This window comes from Lagopus muta, chromosome 25 (genome assembly GCF_023343835.1).
Source record: "Lagopus muta isolate bLagMut1 chromosome 25, bLagMut1 primary, whole genome shotgun sequence".
NCBI lineage: Eukaryota > Metazoa > Chordata > Aves > Galliformes > Phasianidae > Lagopus > Lagopus muta.
The window spans coordinates 2,651,156-2,672,967 of record NC_064457.1 but is presented as its reverse complement, the minus strand read 5'-3'; the positions used below and the strand labels follow the sequence as shown (position 1 = coordinate 2,672,967).

General features: G+C 57.1%; 1 protein-coding gene across 3 annotated transcripts in view; it reads left to right on the top strand.

Moving 5' to 3' along the window:
• The first annotated feature begins 5,891 nt into the window (after positions 1–5,891).
• The window catches only part of KCNH6 (potassium voltage-gated channel subfamily H member 6), a 28,543-nt gene continuing 12,622 nt past the window's right edge, over positions 5,892–21,812 (top strand). For 2 of the 3 annotated variants that reach the window (XM_048926923.1, XM_048926925.1), the window contains exons 1-6: positions 5,892–6,127; positions 8,618–8,848; positions 15,324–15,479; positions 17,669–17,778; positions 19,472–19,784; positions 21,105–21,316. In XM_048926923.1, the coding sequence (XP_048782880.1) occupies positions 6,052–6,127; positions 8,618–8,848; positions 15,324–15,479; positions 17,669–17,778; positions 19,472–19,784; positions 21,105–21,316 (1,098 nt within the window). In that variant the 5' untranslated portion in view covers positions 5,892–6,051. The remainder of the gene's footprint in view (positions 6,128–8,617; positions 8,849–15,323; positions 15,480–17,668; positions 17,779–19,471; positions 19,785–21,104; positions 21,317–21,812) is intronic. The other variant, XM_048926924.1, reaches the window with a different exon arrangement.

Sequence of the window (21,812 nt, the reverse complement as noted above, 5' to 3'; positions counted from 1 at the left end):
AAAAAAAGAGAAATTCCCTTCCAGTTCACATCGCTCCTCTGAGGGGAGCTCAGAAAGCATCAGCCCACACCTGCAGGGCTGTGCTGGGGATGTGTGCGCACAAAGCTCGCAGAGGGCAAATCCACCTTAAAATCCCCACAAATCAAAAGCAAGAATCACGCTGGGTTCCCTTTTCCATCTCAGGGACCCTTAGGGCACAGCAAAAAAAAACAGAACAAAACAAAACATTTTCCAATGTTTTTGTGCTTATTATCCACACTCAGCTGCAGGAAGGTGGCTGCCGGGGGGGACCCCATGTCCCCAGTGCTGGAGGGGGCCTGGCCAGACCAGGTCTATTCTTAGCTGGTGGGTGGCCAGGCAGGGCGTGCAGGGCTGCGTTCCTCACATTCCCCTTCCCCAGGGACAAGGAGCGCCTGGAAACATGCAGCAGCAGCTTGGCAGCAACCTGCACCCAGGGGCCAGCAGCAGGGGCCACCCTGGGCAGGGGATGTCAATAGGGGTATATGGCACAAGGTTAGGGTCACCGGGCCCCCTATCCCAGGAGCCTCACATCCCCCATGTTCCTTCCATCAGCCCCTGGGAAGGGACAGGCTGCTTCACCCAGAGTAGTCCCTATGAATGTACCACCAGCTCCGTGCTGCTGTTTTCTGTCCTTGTCCCCCCTGGCAGTGCCACTCCTGCTTCCTTGGGATGTACCAGAAGTGGGACCCCAAGAAGTCACCTCATCCTCATGCCCACCATTCGGTGCACATGGGACAAAGGGAACCATCCCCAATCCCCCTGCTTGAGCCAATAATTTCCCCACAGAGCAGGGAAGGAATTTCCATGAACTAGAGGTGATGACAGAGCGTGTCACTGAGCCCAAGCATTCAGCTCTCCTCTCCCTCAGCCAAGGAGGATTCCAGCCAAGCAGACTCACTGCAGCCACCAGCAGTCACCTCCCAGCAGCGTGACGTGTGGCCGCATCCTGCCCTTACCTGGACATCCCTGCAGCACTGAGTTGATTGAGTTATTGCAGCCTGCTGCTCACCCCATCCATCCTCTGCTCCCCACATCCACTCTCCTGCTGACCCCATCCATCCTCCTGTTAGCCCCATCCATCCTCCTACTCACCCCATCCATCCTCTGCTCACCCCACCCATCCCCTGCTCGCTCCATCCATCCTCCCAATCCCAAGAACGAGGGGAGAGCCATGATCCTGATCTGTGCCTCAGTTTCTCCCTCTGTGCAGAGTGCACATGCAAAATGGTGATGAACTGAGCATGTCACATCCTGGAGCTGAGCTTCCATGGCTTTTTCTGCTGCTTACAAATGAGAATTGGCCTCTGTTGGGGAAAAACCCCCATGACCTGGCTTAATGTCACCAAGTCCTACCCAGGTTTCCAGACTCCAAACGGGCCTCCTTCTCCCCTGTCCATCCCTGGAGCATCTCCCAGCAGCCGAGGCACAAACACTACCAGGCAGGCAGGATGCCTGCGCCAATTCGGAGACAGCCCTGCTGGCTGCCAGCAGTCCTATCTTTCTGTCCTCAGCCTCACTCTCTAGCTGTGTTTGCAGCCCAGCTCTAATTACAGCAATGTGGAGGAACACCAGCTCACAGTTGGCAAACATTTCTCCCGGCAGGCGTCAGCCGGCAGCTGCAGCGTTGAGATTTGGGTGGTTGCCCATCCTCACCGAGCCCTGTGTCCCCATCCTGCCACTCCATACCCAATCCTATTCCCCCGACCCGACGCCTGCCCTTGTGGCTGCAGGTGTGTTCTACCTCCCTGCGCAGTGCAAATATTTTATTTCCTGGTGTTATCCTGCAGAGTCCCGCAGCTCGCTGCCTGCCGGGCAAACCAAACATGCCCTGATTGAACCCAGACTCTGCAGGAACAGATGGTTTGATGGGGATTGCTGGTGCAGGACCAGGAGGGGACGGCACCCAGCACCTGGTCTTCCCAGGAAATCGGGAAGTTTCCAACTGATTTCTTGGGGTGTGGGAAGGAAGGAAAGAAGGGGAAAGGAATCAAACCTCAAAAATGCTGTTTGAGGAGGAGGAAGGAACTGAGCAAAGGAGGAGGAGGAGAAGAGCAGAGCAGGGAGAGAGGATTAATGCTCAGTTGAATTAGAGGGAGCCCTTCAGCTGCCTTGAACAGCAGGATAATTTGCCCAGAGACCCCAGTTCTTCCTATTTGGGATAGAATGTAAGCTCAGGATTAACTGCAAACATATGTTTAAGTCCCAGAGAAGCCCAGGGAATTGAAAGAAGCCTGGGCATAAAGCACTCCTGAGGGCATGGACTCACTGCCTCGTGGATGAACTGGTTTTGATGGGATGATATGGGAGACTGGGAGAGCCATGGGGGCAATGGGAGAATCATGGGGGCAATGGGAGAGCCAGTGGGGGATTAGGAGAGCCATGGGGTCGCTGGAAAAGTCCTAGGGGCAATGGAAGAGCCATGAGTCCACTGTTAGAGCCAGTGGGGGATTGAGAGAGCCTTAGTGGACTGTGAGAGAGCCAATGGAGGACTAGTAGAGGGAGCAGGTAGAACCATGGGGGCATTGGAAGAGCCAATGGGGGACTGTGATGCACATCAGTGCACTGGGAGAGACACTGTGGGCAATGGGAGAGCCAATGGGGGATTGGGAGAGCTATGGGAAGCAGTGGGAGAGCCACGGAGGCATTGAGAGGCCCTTGGAGCTCAGTCGAAAATAACCTGAGAGAGAATGACAGGATGCATCTCCAGCTGCAAGGGCTGCATGGGGAAGAGGTTTACTAGAAGGATCTTCCATCAGATGAGATCTCCTGGCCAGAGAAATGAGGACTGAAGGGGCTCCACCTGCCATGGCCAGAGGAAAACAAGGCCTCCCAGGCTGCACCAAAGACTGAGAGAGGGGCTGGGGGTCAGTCCTGGGCTCCCTCCCATGTCCAAAGCCCTCCTGGCACCCCCAGTCTCCCCTCTGTGCATCTGCTCACTTCTGGGGAGGGCTGGAAGCCGACACGTGCCCACATCATCGGGCACATCCACATCCACGTGATGTGTCCACAAACAGGCCGGGCTGATTTATGGGATGAGAGGAGGGCAGGAGGCCAACCTTAAATCCTGACTGCCCGGTGATTAATAATCAGAATTATGATCATATTAGCCATAAAAATAATAGTTTTCTTTCCCTTGCAGAAACGGTCACCCAGGAATCTCGAAGCAGTTTCATAAGGCTGAGTGACCGACGTCCCTATTTTCTAGTGAGGAAATTGCAGCACAGAGCTGTCTCCCTTGAGTCACCCAGTATATCAACAAGAAAACAGAGGAGGCAGGAGCCTGGACTCTGTGTCCCTCTCCCTCCCCCATGCTATTAAGCTGCATCTCTGTAATATAGAGCAAAATATCCTCCACGACTCGCAGTAAATCATGGCAGAGGCAGTGTGCAGAGTGGATGGGGGGAAGATAATGGGTTTTTCACCCTGTTCAAGAATGGAATAAGTTTTTCTCTGCTGGGGGAAGGCTGACTTCCATGACAAACAGGTAAAAGCAGCAGCACTGCTCTGCAATGGGCTTTCAGGGCTCCTGGCTGTGCCCACCCACTTGCATTGCTGGCCAGGGGACAAGAGGCGGCTCTGGTGGGCACTGCTGTGGGTCAAGTGCCCCACGGCAGCCACCCAGTCCTCGTGAGTATTCCTGAGGTGCTCTGGAATATTAATTGAAAATCCCAGCAAAATACTCCTGCTGATGATAATGGACCATAATCCTCTTAGACCAATTTCATGCCTGAAAAATTGTGCATAGCAAAATAATAATAAAAAGCCCCTCAGTGGACACTGCTCTTAGTAATGGGCTCAGGAGAAGAAGGCTGGCCTGGGGGGATTGCTCAGGAAGGGAAGGGAGGTGGTCCTCTTAGCTTTATTCACAAACAGAGAGGTGGGCAGGAGAAGTGCTGATCTCCGGGATCCGTCTGAACATCAGCTCTGGTAGGGCAGCGTGGGACCCTCTGTCCCTCCTGGATACCCACCGGGACCCCACCGAGCTCATGGGTCTGGATGACCTGAGGCCAAAGTGTTGCCCACGGGACTTCCTGAGTCTCCCACATCCCACGGAGCCCCCCGTGCTCCTCGTCTCCCCCAGGGACCCTCTGTGCCCACAGAGCCTCCTACCGGGCCGGGTTCCGCCCTGTCCGAATGCCCCCGTCCCAGAAACGCGGCCCCCCCCCCCGATCCGCTCGGACCTTCAGCACCGCGAGAGTGGACAGCGCCGGGCGCGTGGCCCCGCCCGGAGTGCAGCCCCCCCCCTCCCCCCCCCCCCCCCCCCCCCGATGCCCCCCAGGGACGCCCGGGAACCCCCTGCAGACCCCTGACACCTCTTTCCTTGCACCCCCGGCCCCACTCCAAGCCCCTGCAGCCCAGCACTCCATGCTCTCCCCCCCCCCATCCCCCTCCAACATCCTCCCCCCCAAATCCTCCCCCCTGCTTCTTGCACTCTTGCACCCCTTCCTCTGCATCCTCTACGCCTCGGCGACCCCTCCCCCCCCCCCGCCCCGCCTCTGCACCCTTGCATCCCTGCATCTCTTCTTCTGCCCTCGCATTCCTCCCCTGCACCTTGGCACGACCCGCACACCTTCCTACACCCCCAGCAACAGCTCCTTTGCCACTCCCGGCACTCCGCAGCCCACCACTACTCCCTCCCCCACCTCCCCCTGCACCCCATCGCCGCTGTCCTGCACCATCCCAGCACCCCCAGTACCTCCTCCTCCAGCACTTCCATAACACCCCCCCAACTCTAACACACCCCTATTTCATTACCCCCAGCACCTCCAAGAACTCCACCTCCAGCATCTCCGGTGCCCCACTATCCCAACAGCTCAAGATCCCATCTCCAATACTTCCAACACCCCAAGAACCCCACCTCCAGCATCACAAGGATCTCAACTCCAGCACCCCAAGGATCCACTTCCATCACCCCTAGAACACAAGAATCCCACCAACGTCACCTCTAACACCCTAAGAACCCCACGTCCATCATCTCCAGCACCCCAGTAACCCTACTTCCATCATCCTCAGAACCCCCAAACCCATCCTCCAGCACCCACCTCCATCAGCTCCATTACCACCAGCACACAAGGACCTCATCTCCATCACCTGCATTATCTTTAGAGTCCCAGCCCCAGTGCCTCCAACACCTCCAGCACCTCCAAGGACCCTACCTCCATCACCCTAACATACAAGAACCCCAACTCCATCATCTCTATTACCCTAAGGACCCCACTTCTATCACAGCTAGCACTCCAAGAACCCCACCCACATCCAACACACCCAGCACCCCAATGTCCCAGTATCCCCAAGACTTCATCCCAATCACCCACAGCACCCGATGGACCCCACTTCCACCACCCCAAAGACACAACCTCCATCACCTCCATTACCCCAAAGACCCCACCTCCATCACCCCAAGAGCGATGCCTCCATCACCTCCATTACCTTACAAACCCCACCTCCAGCATCCCCAGCACCCACCTCCTCCCTCCCCCCCACCCCCGCACTCCACCCCGGAGCCCCCCACGCTGTGGGGCCAACGCCGGCAAGTGCAAGGGGGTGCAGGGGTTACCAGGCGATACCGAGTGACACGTGGGGGGCACCGAGGGGTTCCGATGAGCGGAGGGAGCAGCCCCCCATCCTCCAGCTGTTGCTGTGTGAGCCACCCCGGGCCGGGACAGCGGTGACTAAGCACTTTGGGGATTTCTCCTCTCGTTATTTTATTCTCTTATTTCCCCCCTTTTTCAAGCGGAGCCTCCTCCTTTTTCCTTCCACCCCCCCCCACCCCCCCCCCCTCCTCCTCTCTCCTCCACCCCTCCCTCCCTCCATCCTCATCCTCCCCGGCCGCCCCCGCCCGGGGCCGGGCTGGCAGTGCGGGCGGAGGGGTTCCCCCTTCCGGCCGCCGGGAGCGCGGAGCCCCGGGCCGTGCGCTCCAGAGCTCGGCCAGCCCAGGGGTGAGGCGGAGCGGGGCCGCGCCGTGCCGGGCCGTGCAGTGCCGGGCCGCCCCCGAGGGGAGTTCCGCCGCTATCGGAGCGCGTCGGGGCGATGCCGGTGCGCCGGGGCCATGTGGCCCCCCAGAACACCTACCTGGATACCATCATCCGTAAATTTGAAGGGCAAAGTGAGTAGCACACCCACCCCCCCCTCCCTCGCCCCGATCCCGGTGCCGCTCCCGGTGCCCTCCTCCTCGCGGTCCCCAAACTTCGGACCGGGTGTCCCCGGGAGAATGAAGGCTCCTCCGTGACCTCCCCGGGGAAGGGGGGGGTTCTGGAGGGTGGGGGGGATGGGGTGGGGGGGGCAACAGCCGCGCACTGTGCCCGCGGTATTTATAGACAGAGCGGCGAGAGGGGACGAGCGGTCCCGGTGTGCGAGATGGGGGCACCGCGGGGAGCGCAGGTTGGGGGGGGTCCTGGGGCGGTGCGGATGGGGCTCCCCCCGGTACAGCGCAGCCCGGATCGCTGCTGTTTGCCTTCAACTCCTCGGCCGTCCCTGGTGAGACGTTGCCATTTGCTGTTGCTCGGAGTAATCCCTTTATATGAATTTTTGGGGGCTGGTTTGCGTGTGAAGCGGAGCAAAGAGTTCGTGCGCATCGGGGAGCGCTGGGGGTTGCGTTGGGGGGTGCGGGGGGGCTGAGCTCACCCTGCCTGATGGGGCTGGTTTGTCCCTGTGCGTTTGTCCCTGTGCAGCTGGGGACAAGAGAGCGGGGTCCCCCCGCGGCCCCCCCACCTTCTGCAGCGGGTTTATGGGGCTGCGGACCCCCCAGCGCCCCGACCCTCAGCACTTTGTCCCTGCTGTCCCAGTTTGCCGCCTGGGCAGACGTCCCTGCTGGATCTGCGTTGCTGCTCTGGCAGTGAGTGACGTGACCCCGAGGAAGGGAAGCGAGAAAAACTGTGCCTGGTTCCTATCAGTCCCTGCTGGGGAGCGGCGGCTGCGGGGCAGCAGGGGCACACGATGAGCTGTGCCAGCAGGGAAGCAGCCAGGGCCCTCCAAAACATGCCCCCGCGCTGCCCTGCTGGTGGAACAGGTGTTGGGGGCACCCAGCTGAGCCCCCATCACATCACCCATCCCTGCCCATGGGTGCAGGGTGCCCATGGGTGTGACACTGCTGGGAGCTGCAGAGCACAATGCACCGCTCCCAGCCACGCACAATTGCATGGGCAAACCCATAGATGTGGTCAGGGCAGAAAGCAGATCTGGGGCTGAAATCCCCACTAGGAGAGCCGGCTGACTTGCTTGTCCCCATGCCAGCCCTGGGCACATCCCCTATGCCATAGATCCTGTCCTGCACCATCACAACCCAGACACAGCCCATGGGGGGAGATGGGGCTGGGTTTGGGGTCCCCTGCCCACCTTCACATTGAGATTTGGGACCTCCTGGTCGTGGTGATTTGTGCTGTTTGCAGTGAAAATGCCCACAGCAAGATATGGCTGTTACATATGGGGAGGGGGAGTGCCAGGGATGGGAGCCCCCCAACAAGGGGCTGACACACAACATTGTAGTGCTGGTAGCCCCACTGCTCCAGGGACCCTGAGGTGACATTAAGGGGAGCCCCAATGTGCCGGGGGGGCCCCATTCCCCACCCTGCAGCCATTTCTCCACGTTGGAGTGAAGCTGGTGCTCAGCACAGGGCTCTGGAGCACAGATGCCATTCCTGGGTAATCCAGGAGATTAATTGGGGTCTGGGCTGCAAGGCGGCCTCCAAAGGGACCCTCTGAGCTGAGCTGCCGTCGGCTCTGGCCCAGGAGGGTGCCAAGGGCTGGGGGGGGGGTGGTGCTCAGCCCTTCATATCAGCATCCACAGCCCCTCCACTGCTGCATCCAGCACAATCCATCCTGGTGCCCAGCACACCCTGATTATAAAAACACACACACAAAAAAATCATATCAAATCAAGATCTCTTGTAGGAAAAGGGCTCCGTCCAGGCTGGGAATCACAAGCACAGCATCTCTATGAGACCCCACAGCGTGAGACGAGCCTGGCTTCAGCCCAGCGATGCGGAAGCGCCGCTCCCTGCCTCAGTGTCCCCTTTCCTCCACCTGAGCCCCAGACTTCTGCAGCACGTGGGCCACGCAGCACAGCAGGGTCTGGGTTTCAGCTTCAGCCCGAAGGCGCAATTATCCCATAAAACATTCGGAGAATCATTAGTGTGGCAGGTTTCAGCCTGGCTTCCCGCAGAAGCTGAGCTCACGCCTCCTCTCACCTCTTGCCTGAGTTGAGTCAGATCTGAGCTGGGTGAGAAGCACCTGAGATGTCTCAGGTCCCTGATGAGCTCCTGGGTCGAGATGGGCTCTGCTGCTCTTCCCCATGCCCAGCAGGGATGGGTTTCCCATGCATTAGACAGCAGTGAGTCCTTATGTACAAGCAGAGGGAGGACATTCAGGGCTGTGCGGTTTGGCATTTTAGCAAGGACCTTCCTCTGCGGGTCTCCACAGTTTCCATTTTGCATGAAATCAGAGGAATTTTCTCACAGAGCAGGCTGTGTGGGATCACTGGGGAGCCCAGCACCAGCCCTGGGGTGCCACACAGCAGATAGGCACCAAAATCCCACCCACAGATTGGGTACCCTGTGCGCCACACACCTCAGCCCCACGCTCTCCCATGTCCCCACAGACCGCAAGTTCCTGATCGCCAACGCTCAGATGGAGAACTGTGCCATCATCTACTGCAACGACGGCTTCTGTGAGATGTTTGGTTACTCTCGTGTCGAGGTGATGCAGCGGCCCTGCACCTGCGACTTCCTCACCGGCCCCGACACCACCAAGAGCTCCATTGCGCAGCTGACGCAGGCGCTGCTGGGCTCGGAGGAGTGCAAGCTGGAGATCCTCTACTACCGCAAAGACAGTAAGGGACGCTTCTGGTGCACGTGGAGGTGGGAGGTGGGGTGGGTGGTCCTGGGGGGTGTCACCCATCTCGGCTGGAAAATGAACAGTGGAGTGGTTTGGTTTGGAAGGGACCTTAAATGCAACCCCTTCCCCTGCGCAGGGACGGCTCCCACTGGAGGAGCTTGTCCATGGTCCCATCCAACCTGGCACTGAGCGCCTCCAGGAATGGGGCATCCACTGTTCTGTTCTTTTGTTGGCTGTCTGAGGTTGGGCAGAGGTTCTGCAAGCACTGGGATCGCATTCAGGGCTCTGCCCCCCAGGGGTGGGAGCAGGGTGATCCCGGCAGGATGGAGCCATCTGTGCCATGATTCGGGTGCTGGGACCTTCAGCAAGGGAAAGAGCCAATGGATGATTTGGGATTGGGGTTGCAAGCCTTTAGTGGTGTCTGAGAGTGATGGGAGCACTCACAACATCCCTATGCCGTGAGTGAGGATCCCATGGGATGCCACAGAGGATCCTTGGATGTGGTCCCCCAGTCTGTGCTCCACGATGGGGTGAGGTTGTTGGTTGCAGCCCAGAGCCATCCGCAGGCGGGCATCGAGCAGGATGTGGCTGTGCGTGCACAGATGGAATTACACTAAGATGAAAATGAAGCTTTGATGGAAAATACTAGTGATTAGTTCTAATACTGCAGCAAGTTAAATAAATATTTAGTGCTTGACGTTGCCAAAGAGCAGTGGCCAAGGCTGGCAGGGGGATTCAGGAGATCAGATGCTTGTTGGAGGTAAAAAAATGTGAAGTTATTTCCCTTTTCTTCAACTTGTGGCACTTCTCCATCACTTCAGATTGTGTTGTCTTGGGAAAGGGGCTGCACCTTGCTGCTGTCAGCTCCGAGCACAGGGGATGGAGGAGAAAGCACAGGGAAGGGAATGCACAGCAGGAACCAGGCTGCTGGCCTGCACCTCGTCTCCGGGCAGGGATCTGACTGTCCTGGCCCTAATGCCAGCCCATATCTCCTGGTGGGGCTGCAGGCTGGAGAGGGCTGGCCAGAGCCCAGCATGGCTGGGAAGGCATGAAGGGGAGCAGGAGCACACCGTCCTCTGCTGCTCCCTGCAGCCAATGTGCAGCTGTGATGAGGACAGCACCTGCAGTCTGGGCAAGAGAAAAGCCCCAGCAGATGCAAGCAGCATCCCCTTCCCACCAGCACCTGATAAGTGGGGGTGATCCTGGCCCTGTGGCTGCAGCTGGCAGCTTCCATAGGATTTGGGGCCATGTTCCATCCATCCCCTGCTGGCAGCACAATCCAGCTCCATCCTCCCCTGCTCAGAGTGCTCCCGACGTGGGATGCTCACCGCTCTGCTGTTCTTCCCCTAAGGCCATAGGAAATGTTCAGAGCTGCTTTCTTTTCTTTCTCTCTCTCTCTCTTTTTCTTTCTTTTTTATTAAGAAAAAAATAAAAGGGGGGGGTAAAGAGCAAAAAGAAAAAAAACAACAAAACCACCACAACGAAGCTCAGAAGAAAGCCCTTCGTGGCTATTTTTAAAACCCCACCAGCAATGTGCTTTCCAATTGTCTCCCCCCAGCACTCAGCCTGCGCCCGCTCAGCCCATTATAAATGGGTCTTATCGGCAAAGAAAAGGCCTTCACATTACAGGGAGCTGCTGCTTAATTAGACCGCGGAGGCTCCGAGCCGCCCGTCCTCCTTTTCAGCACGGCGGCACCAATCTCCAGGCACGACCTGCTGTTTATTACTGCGGTACTCCGGGCTCTGCAGCTCGCGTGGTTGTTTCCTGGCTTTTGTGATTGCCAGAGATGATGTTATCCCCCAAAGCTGCCTGCCACGGCCCCGCCAGCAGTGCTAAGGGGGGATGGATGGAGGGGATGGGATGTCCAGAGGGGGCCGGGGTGCTCAGAGGGGGTCAGGGTGCCCACGCACAGCCAGGTTCCCATATGGGGTGTTGTTTCAGGGTGTTGTTTCAGGGTGTTGCTTTGGGGTGTGCCAGCGCATCCCTGGGGACAACAGCACTGCCCAGGACACCCATGCTGTTATTAACATGTCGCTAATTATGAAAGGTAGAACGAAGGCATTAAGTGCTGGTAGGGGAAGGCAAGACCCTCCCCACCACAGCAGACCCAAAAGAGCTGTGGGAAGAGGGCAAAGCCCAGCTGCAGGCTGCGATGCTTTGGCCAACACCAGCAGCTCAGCCCCAAGTTCATTTCAGTGCAGGATGCTGCCTAGGGGTGCCCAAACCAAAGGAGTCAGGATTGGCTCCACAAAGAGCTGCCCCAGGTCAAGTCCCCACCATGGCTGGGGCTGAACTGGCACTGAGGGATCAGGGAGGGGTGCGGGAGCCCCCAGGTCTCCCCTTGCAGGGCTGGTGGCCACAAGTGCTGGGCACGATGACATGGCACAGCCGGAGAGGCAGCTGCGCTGTTAATCTGTGTGGATGCTTATGAATATGGAAGGGGAGACGTGGGGACGAGACAGCTGCTGGGACAGCCACCTGCTAACAGCCCTGCCATCCCCATCCCTGTCTCCGTGGTCGCTGTGACCAGAGCCCAGGGCTCATCCCCTCAAGCACCATTTGTGTCAGTCCCCTGTGGGTTTAGAGGTTGGGATCAGCCAGTGGAATCCCTGCACTGTGCCACAGCTGGGATTTCCCTAAGGACACGGTGTTCCCACTGAGGTGCCCTGCAGCTCCCTGTGTGGCTGGTGGCTGGGCAGGCATGGCTGTGGGGTGTCACTGCAGATGTTGTGTCCCCATGGCATGGAGCAAAGGGGACCTCCTTCATGGGACAGCACAACCAACCACAGCCCAATCCGTTTGCTTTTACCAAAATGTGTGGGGTTTTGGCCACGCCGGGGCTGTTTGCTCTGTGTTTCTTTAAGGGTCGCTCTCAGCAGAGCTGAGCTGTGACCTCAGTAAGGGGACAGCCACCATAGCCTGACTCCATATGGGCATGCATAAACATCCCCGGCCCTGATGACAAACACTGCTGCCCTGGAGAGCTGGCCACGTCCCTCCTTGGCACAGCTCCTCCAGCTCTGCTGGGGGATGGCGCGATCAGGGTTCAGAGCTGGAAGGGACACAAATTCCACCTCTGCAGCGCCCTGGAGCAGATGTCCCATGAACAGAGAGATGGACCCAGAAAATCTCCACCACCCTCAGGGATGTGCCGCTCTTTGAGTATCCTAAAGCTAATTTATCCCTGGGTAGGAGCAAGGCCCAGCCCTCCTGCACATCCCAGGTGTTGGGATGGCTCCATCCCCATCCCCATCTCCATCCCCATCCCCATCTCCATCCCCATCTCCATCCCCATCCCCATCCCCATCCCCATCTCATCCCCATCCCCATCTCCATCCTCATCCCCATCCCCATCCCCATCTCCATCCCCATCTCCATCTCCATCCCCATCTCATCCCCATCCCCATCTCATCCCCATCCCCATCTCATCCCCATCTCATCCTCATCCCCATCCCCATCCCCATCCCCATCCCCATCCCCATCCCCATCCCCATCCCATCCCCACCCCCATCCCCATCCCCATCTCTATCCCATCCCCATCCCCTCCATGCCCTTCCCACCCCTCTCCTCTGCTCCGTTATATAATGCCACTATAGATTTAGCCACTCTGCCATGAGACCCTGCAGATTAAATCTGCTGGCCGGGGGAGGGAAGGACTCAGAGCTCCCAGTGCAGATTAATAGCTCTCTTTTTTAATATTTATAACAATACTGTTTTGTGTCCAGCTCTCGGAAACCCCCATGTCCTGTTGATTAGTTTAATACCAGTGATACAGACAAATGCATTAACCACTGGTGGCTGCAGAGGATCAGAGGGCCGGCGAGGGAGGGCTCCCACAATGACATCTTTAATGTTATTAAGTGCTTTTATCAAGGTCAGGAGACAGCACGGGTCGGGAAGCACAAAGCCTCCAACCCCGCAGCTTTGGGTGCTGGGGTGATGTTTGGTAAAGAGAGGTTCAGTCCCAGCACAGGGGTTTGGGGAATGAGCTGTTTTCTAGCCCATAGAAACCCATCAGGACTTGGAGCTTGAGGTGTTCCAAAGCAGCATCCTCACTGACACACAGTGGATAAATCCTTGTTTTCCAGCACAGCCACTGCTGAGAGTAACATTTTAGAGGAGAATCCCAAGAGCTTGAGCTGGGGAAGGGAAAATAAATTCCAGTGGAGAACCAAAGGGCAGCACTCATTGGCCCAGTCCAACAGGAGCCCTGGGTCCCACTCCCACTCCTATCATGGAGCAGGGCGAGGTGCAGGCGGGTTGTGAATGCCCCCAGGACTCCTTCAGGAGATCATTTGGCAGCTAGATAAAATTAGACGGATGGAGACAGATTAGCTGAACAGCTGAAGGGAAGAGACAGGCAGATGGATGGGGACAGGCGATCGAGGAACAGGGATGACAGCTTGGGGCTGGGGGCTCAGCTCACCCACACCGGGCACTGCAGCAGGGCTGGGGTGTGGGATGCATCCCCACGTCCTCACTGCCCACAAGACCCCAAATCTGTGAGGATTTGGCTCTGTCTCAAAGAACACACTGTGCTGTCCTCTCCATCCCCAACACCCTGTCCTCCCATTGCCACCATCCCTTGCCCAAGTCCCAGCCAGCCACCAAGCTTCCAGCATGCAGGATGGATGCCAGCACCAGTTTGTGGGATCACATCAGGCTTCAGCTGTCCTCCAGCCCCAACCCCAGCCCCAGCCATGGCCCAGCTGCTCTTCACGTCCCCAGTTTTCAGCTGTTCCATGTCAGCCTGGGGTTAACCCTTCCCGTGCCAGCCACAGCTCAGGGTCTGTCTCTTCCTGGCAAAACAGAGGAGCTCAGCAGAGAAAAGGGATGCAGTGAGGCAGATCACATGGGCCCAGAGCAGGATCAGGATGGCCTTGCTGGGGAAAGCACAGAACTGATGGCTGCCAGGTTTCTGATCCTTGGGACATTGGTGATGCTTCGATATCAACTGCAGGGGAAAAAAACCCATAAAACTTATGTTGTAACACAGCAAAGGAGAAAGCATCGCACAGCCCAACCTGCTACAAGCAGAGCTGCAGCACCCCAGGGCTGGCACTGCATCCTCCTGCCGGGCCATGCCACCATTGTAACACCATGCAGGACACCTGGGCACTGCTCTGGTACCCACTCACCTTTCAGACCCCATCCAAATAACCACAAAAGGAGGGGACGGGGCTGGCTCCTCTCCATCCCCTATTGGGCACGGTGACCCTCCGAAATGGCTTTGTTTGCTGGAAACAACCCCCTCCTCCACCCCACCTCCTGTTGTTAAGTGGATTTCACCTCCGTGTGGTGAACAACGATGAAATAAAGGAAGGGAAGAATAATCCCAGCTGCGGGGCCCTTTAAACGGATTGCACCGTATCCATTTCTTTCCTCTGTGTGTGTGTGTGTGTGTATGTGTGCTGACGTCAGGGCAGATTTGGAAGTTGCCCGATGCCGGCCATCTGCTCCTGATTACGGGAGGCCCTGAGCTCTTTAAAATTACACACAGCAAGGGCCCGAGCATGGCCATGTATCCCCATGTTGCTGGCCCTGTTAATCCCCCAGCCCCGTTAATCACCACTGGTGGAGGAAAGAGTGGGGCGGTTTTGCAGGGGTCGATGCAACGGTTCAAATCAGCCCAGGTGCTGTTGGCAGGATGAGGGTGCGATGCTGGCACTGGACGGTGCTGGGGCTTTGTGGTACCCTGCTGTCCTGGTGCTTCTGGGAGGTTTTGGGGGGATTTTCAGGGGGATTTGGCCGTGGGGATGTGGTCAGTGCCAACGCAATAGGAGGCAGCTCAAGGAAGGGCTCTGTATTGATTGCACTCTGGGGAGCGGCTGTTGGAGGATTTTCCATTGGAATGAAGCTTGCAAGAGTGGGAGAACCCCTCTATACCCTCCTATTGCTGTCTGGGGAAGGGGCTGTGGGGGTTTTGGGGTCCCCGTGCTGTTTGCTGGCACCTGGCTGCAGCTCAGGCAGGAGCATGGGGTTGAGCTGTGCATCCTGCACAGCCCCGTGCCCTGAGAGCACCCTGGGGTCTTCCTGCAGCCCCCTCCTCACAGGTCTCCATCCCTGTGCCTCAGTTTCCCCACGGTGCCACCCATTGCCCACGGACAGGAGACAGCCAAACGCAGCCCCCAAACTGCTTGCTGATTGCAGGGCAATTAGCGACGACTTGATTACAGTGTTTAATGAGGTTGAACAGGTACCTGGAAACTTTGGAGTTCTTAATTACCCACTCTGTAATTGCTAGTCTAAAGTACATTAATATAAATGACTGTCTGGGATATAAAAAATAAGAGGCAGAATGCAACCCGTGGGAGCGGGGCTGCAGCAGGAGATGGAGCTTTGTGCATCCTCCACTCACACACTGGGTGCACCCAAAGGGAGTCAAACCCATTCCAAAAGCTTTGTGGCACCACAGCTTTGTGGCACGTGGGCCTCTGTGCCCCAGTCTGAGCCCCTCTCTCCATGACAGCCTCGTGTTTCCGGTGCCTGGTGGACGTGGTGCCGGTGAAGAACGAGGACGGCGTCGTCATCATGTTCATCCTCAACTTTGAGGACCTGGCACAGCTGATCGCCAAGAGCTCCGGCCGCAGCCTGCACCACCGCCTGTCACAGAGCTGGCGTGCAGGTGGGTGCCACCAGGACGTTGGGGACAGTGGGTACACTGAGGGCAATGGAAACATGAGGGGCAATGGGGACACTGGGGACAACGGGGACACAGGGTGGGAGGGTGGCATCCTTGGAGGGCTGCGTTTCTGCAAAGCCACGGCTCTGCGGGGTCAGGGAAGTGACGCACCTGAAATAGGTTAAAAAAGGCTTTCATGCCCCTTGGGCACAGTTTTAAGCCTTTGCCTCGCTGCCAGCCTTTCTCTATTTGGTGCTGGGAGGTTTTTGGGGTCTGCTTGCAGGCACTGGGGCTGGGGCAGAAGGTGCTGGCATGGGGCAGGAGTCACGTGTGAAGGTGATGGGATGGCTGGGGGATATTTGGTGTCACCGATAGCGGGGTTGTGCTGTGGGGATGTCATCACACGAGGATGGTTGTGCTGGGATGTCTCAGCTCCTCTCCAACCCGGGTTCTTCCGGAGTTTTGCGGGGTTTCTGGAGACAGTGGAAAACCCAATCCCTGTTTTGGGGAAGCAAAGAGAGAGCAGTGGTGACTCTGCAGGGAATGTGGATACCAAAAGGTGCAGATGTTGGAGCTGACCATGGGAAGGACGGGTGTAGCGCCCAAATACCCTCCTGCTGTACGCTCCACTGCACCCACCACCTTTATTTTAAGCAGGGAAATAATCTCACCCTGATCTCCATGCAAACACTGCCTGGGGTGCAGGTCGCTGCTGGGACGTACAGGGGCAGAGTAAAGCAGCCACATGGGGTGGCACAGCAGCACCACAATGGGGCCACGAGGGACTAAATGGGGACAATATTGGGGCTGTGATGTGTTTTGTTGTATCCACTCTCGGTGCATGCGCACAGCCTGGTGCCTTGAAGGTGTCTGCGTGTGCAGCAGTGCAGATGCTGTGTGCAGGTTCGGGTTTTGGTGCATCCTCAGCACGTGGGACTTACAGACCGACGCGTGTGTGCGTATGGATATCCTGTGTGGGTGTTGCTCTGTGAAAGGATGAGGTTTATAGTTTTTGATGCATCGCTCCCATGCATGAACTGCTGAGGACATCCTTACCACCGGCACTGGTGTTGCCTTGCAGCCCCTCAGCTTTCATATGCTCTCGACATATGATGCAGTCGCGTCCCATCGAACATACCCTGAGGTGTATGTTTGGTTGCAGAAGGTGTCCCAGTAGCAATGGCAGCAAATGATTCCCTGTGCATCCCCACGGAGCTGTGCTTGGAAAGGCCGGTGCCAAACCGAAGCGCTCTCTTGCATGGGTTTTCTGACGCTGAGCTGCTCTGCAGTGTATTGGGTTAAGTGAGGGGAGGCAAATCCTGCCAACAACGGTCAGCTCCACAATATGCTGCTTTTTCCCAGAGGATGATGCTTTTCTGGAGCTCTTGTTGTACCCCACGTCCTCCCCCTGTGCCACCAAGAGCATTGCTGCTTATGGAGCAGTGAGATGTGGGGAAGCCAGCCAGACGTTCCAAATGGTTCATTTAGGCTGCTGAATTGTTCATGTAGGGTGAAGCCATGCTGGCCCAAGCCTTGGGATCAGCCCAGCTCCTGGCTCTGCTGCTGGGCTTCACCTGGGGAAGGCTCTGGTCAGGTCACAAGCATGTTGCTGCAGCTCATGGTCTCCTCCACAGCCCAGTGCAGAAGAGGAGGAGCGGTTTTGTTTGGGACATCACACAGTGGGGGACATCAGGTCCCTCTGTGGGCACTCCAATTTAAACCTCTTCCCCCCTCTCCTCCTTTTGGTGCTTCCTGCAGCCCCCACCCCAGCTCCTGGATCCAGCGAGGTGATGCTCTGCTCCCCAAGGGACACTTTGGCCCAGCACCAAATCGCTGGAGCTACATTTTCTAACATTTTCTTTCAGTTTGGTGTTTCCCCCCCCCCTCCTCAAGTCCCACCGAGGAGATTTAGAGGCTCGATTTCCTCCAGGTCCAAATCCCCTAAGCAGCTTTAACCAGCTTAGAGACGCTCTGCACCTTTCCCATTGTGCACTCATGGTGGCAGGGGTCCCTGCATTCTGCTGGCTCAGAGCAATCAGCGCTGCGGGAAAAGCAAGCGTCCCCCACAGCCACCCCAAATCCTCCACCACCCATCCCCTGCCACCATCCCAACCCGCCCCGCTGCAGCCATCCGTGCAGCTAGGTTACATCTGTGTCTCTTGTGTTTTGTCTGTGTTTTTCTTTTTAACAAGGTGAAGGTAGGAGGTTGAAGTTTAGTCTCCCGTCCCTCCGGCGACTCAAAGCCCAGCGGAATTCTCTGCCCACCAGTGAGTTTGATGGAGTAGCCATTGACTATGGAAAGGTAACCGCAGCCTTTGTCTGATCTCAGCCTCAGGCTAGGTCCCAGCTCTTCCTCGCTCTCCCCACCCCGCTCCTCCTCTGCTGCTGTGGCTCTTGGGCCGTACCCGGCGGTGGGGGTCCGGCACTGGGCAGCACCGGCCCTGGTGGCACTGCTTCGGTGGCATGGGATGCAGGAGATGTGCCGAGCTGGCCGGCACCGCTGCCGGAGCTGGGAGGAAGGGCTGGCTCCACAGTGTTGGGATGGTGCAGATCAGGGGATGCGTCCCCTCCTTGGAGCTGTTGGAGGTGGTGTGGTGTGAGCAGGGAGCACGGCTGGCAGAGCTTGCAGGGAAAATCCTCAAAATGGCACATTTCTCAACGTCTTCCTGGCTGGGAGCAGCCTGTGCAGCTTTGGCTTCTCAGCACTCCAGCAAAAGGAGGTGATGCTGTCATTGTTGATGTGATGAGATTGGTAAATATCAATGGAGCCTCTTTAGAGATTGCTTTCTCCGTGTCTTCTTGGTTGTCAGAAGTGCTCGAGGTACCCCTGGGCAAAGGTGTGGTGTTTTCTGAAAGCACAGGGCTGTGGCAGGAGGTTTTTGCTCTGCTGAGGCATCCCCAGGCCCAAGGCTGTTGCTGTGCCGGGTGTATCCTGCATCCAGCTGCTTCCCCGCGTTCCAGCTTGGATAAGGTGAAAGGTGCCTGTGAGCTTATGGCAGGTTGAAGGCATCTGTAGCTTTGGCAGATGCTCGGGGTGTGTTGATCCTACACCCCCATTGGGTCCCCCTGCGTTGAAGCTGCAATCCCACATTTCAGGTGTACATGCATGGAAGATGCTCTGCTTTGGTGGAGTTGGCTCCGAGTGGGGACAGCCCAGCAGGAGCAGGGACAGCCGGTCCCTCTGGGCACCACCTCCTAAATAAAACCTTCACTATGGCCACTGGGGACAGTGGGAAATGCTGCAGTGTGCCCTGGGCAAGCACACAAAGTCCCAATCCCTCCTGCTGGTTTGGATATAAACCACCTCCCCCCCGCCAGGTTTTCTGCTCTGGAAGGTGGTGGCTTTGTGCATCTACTGCAGAAGTTGTTAAAGGCTGTAAGGTTTTCTGGGGAAACCATTCTGTGATTCTATGAAAAAATGTTTTGCATTGGCCAAGGGGTGCTGTAGGAGCATGGTTTGGTGATAGGACTTGGTAGGTGAGGTTGGTGGTTGGACTTTGACGATCTTGAAGGTCCTTTCCAACCTGAGTGCTTCTATGGTTTGCTATGATTCCATCTCCAGTGCTTCCTCATTCAGAGCACATCATTTCCCACAGACAGCAGCACAGGACCCCAGGCACTCGCATTCCTGAGCTGAGCTGAGCTCTGGAGAGGGAAAAGCAGAAGGTGAAATCCCAGAGGTGGCATTTAGGGTCACTTAGGAAATGAGCAGCAAACCCATCCCTAAGGCATCCCCTTCTCTTCTTGCTCTGGCTTCTCCCCAGCTGTGCAGCTACGCCTTGCAGCCTCCCCAGGGCCACCGGAGCTGCCATCTCCCCGAGGGCTCGGTCACCCCCGCCGCAAAGCAGCCTCGGTTCTGATCCAAGCTGGAGCTGAACTGGGGGGAACCGCAGCACGTCCCAGCCCCTGCCCTCCTCTTACCTCCCCAGCTCCCTCCTTCCCCCAGCACGCGAGGACTCCTTCTAATAAAACGCTTTCTCCCGGCTGTCTTAAAGCCTGGTGGTGACTCCCTGATTTTGAGGGACTTGAAGACATCGCCCAAGGAGAACTGTGTGCAGTCAGAGACCGAATCCCTCCTGGAAAAGGAGAGGAGGCCGAGCCTGGAGGCCGACCCCACCCTACAACACCCGATCCCGAAACAAGAGCCTCCCTCGCTGGGCCCTCGAGGGTCGTATTCTGCGTGGGGTTTCATTCGGTCTCGCCCCGGGGGCAGCTTCCACAGCCTCCGCAGGGTCTCCTCCTTGGACAACTTTGAGGCTGCGAGGTCTGAGTTCCAGAGAAAATTCAGGGAAAGGAGGGCAAACTCAGGTAGGGGAAAAACCCCGGAGTTTTCGGTCCTACTGCGATGGGGAGCGATGGCCCCAGGGGCCACCGGCACATCTTGGGGGGGGAGGTCTCTTACCCTGCACTGCTTTTTCCTCTGCAAAATGGAGATAAATTGGGGTTTTCCACCTCAAATCCGCTGCTCTCGATGTGCTTCCCCACATAGGCAGATCCTGCTCGTTGGGTAGAGCCACTCGTGGTGCTGTGCGCGTGTTGCAAGGCCGTGTGAGGTTGTGTGTGGCCGTCCCAAATGAAGGCATCTCGGTGCCGTCCTCTTGTTCTTGTAGACATAATGATATATGTAAGGTAGAGGTCAGTCAAGGGAAGCCTCAATAAGTGGGGATGAAGAGGGATCAGTGTGCGGTGTTTGGATGGAGAAAATAGGGTGGGGGATCGTGATCCTCAAAAAGACCCCAGTTATGGACCCTGGGAGGGACGCAATGTAGAGGGAGGGAAGAGTCTGAGTGGAAGGGAGGAAGGGGTGGCACATTGGGCACCTTCCCGGTGTCTTCAGGCACCTCCTGCCCATTGCATCTCTTGGGTCAGTGTCAGTATAAGGGATAGAAGGGGTAGAAAACTAAAAAAATAACCCAGCCCTGCCCATAGGGGATAGAAGGGGTGAGACACGCTGGTTATGGTGCTTGGGGATGCTTCTGAGCCCCCAAGTGTGGGCATGTGCTCATTACACATCACTAAGAGCCAGACCACAAGCTGGTGGTGACACAGGGAGGAAAGTTGGATGGGATGAGGCCTGCACCCAGCCCCAGTGCAGCTCTTCTCTGGGCAAGATGCCTGGAGCCTGAGAGTGGGGATATATCTCGGTGGGGACCATCTTGATGGAGGCACCAACCTCCTGGTTCCATTGGGTGGCCAAGAACCCAGGCACAGTTCGTGAAACGTGCTGGTCATGCTTGAGTATGCACAAGGAGGAGACTCACCTCCCACCTCAACTGCTTTCGTGCATCCTTCACTGGTGGGTCTCCACTTCCTAACCCACCACATTCTTCAGAGGTAGCAAAGCTCATCGGGTACCTCTGTATTTGGGCATCTGCTCTGAACCCCGTGAAGGAGGTTTAATGGTGAAAAATGGGTGATGTGTCTGAAAGCAGCCCCCTCTTGGGCACCTTGGGTTGGACATCCTATACCAGAAGCCACCCTGAAGAATTATGGCCTGGTTGGTGCCATCTGATAGTGCCTCATGATCGTCCCTGCACCATAAATGAGGTGCAGAAATAGGGTTAGGGCTCTGCGAGTCACCGCTTGCTCTCTCCACCCTCCTCAACACTCCTTTCCATCCTATTTCAGAGGCTTCCCATGTGAAACCCAACCCTCCAAACTCCACCTCAGACTCGGACCTCATGAAGTACCGCACCATCAGCCAGATCCCCCAGTTCACGCTCAACTTTGTGGAGTTCAACCTGGAGAAGCACCGCTCGGGCTCCACCACGGAGATTGAGATCATTGCACCCCACAAAGTGACAGAGCGCACGCAGAACGTCACCGAGAAGGTCACACAGGTACGTGGTGGTGGGATGCCACCAAGGCAACAGTGCTGGTGCTGCCAGCAGGATGCAATTGTGGCCACTCCTGAGGGTGTTGGAGGAGAGGGCCACCTCTCCATCACCATCGCAGCATTTAATTTTTGTTCCTTCCTCCAAATGGTTGAAATATTTCTTCCTGAATCGGTATTAATGGGTAATTTGTGGTTGGAGGAACATGGGCATGAACTGCTGGTGGTGTGATAGGGGTTGTGGAGGGGACACATATGTGGCTCAGGTGCCCCCAGGGTCCCACTATTCACTGTGCACCCACCCTGGGAGCACAAATGGCCACGCCAAGGGCCACACAATCCCTTGGGAGACAGCAGGTGGCACTGCACTGTCACCCAACTGGACACACGTGGCTCTGCACTGTCACCAACATGTGTAGCACTGAGCTGTCAATGCAGGGGACGCACATGGCACTGCCCTGTCCCCATGAGGACTAAGCAAAAGTGGCCCTGGCAAAGCGGTG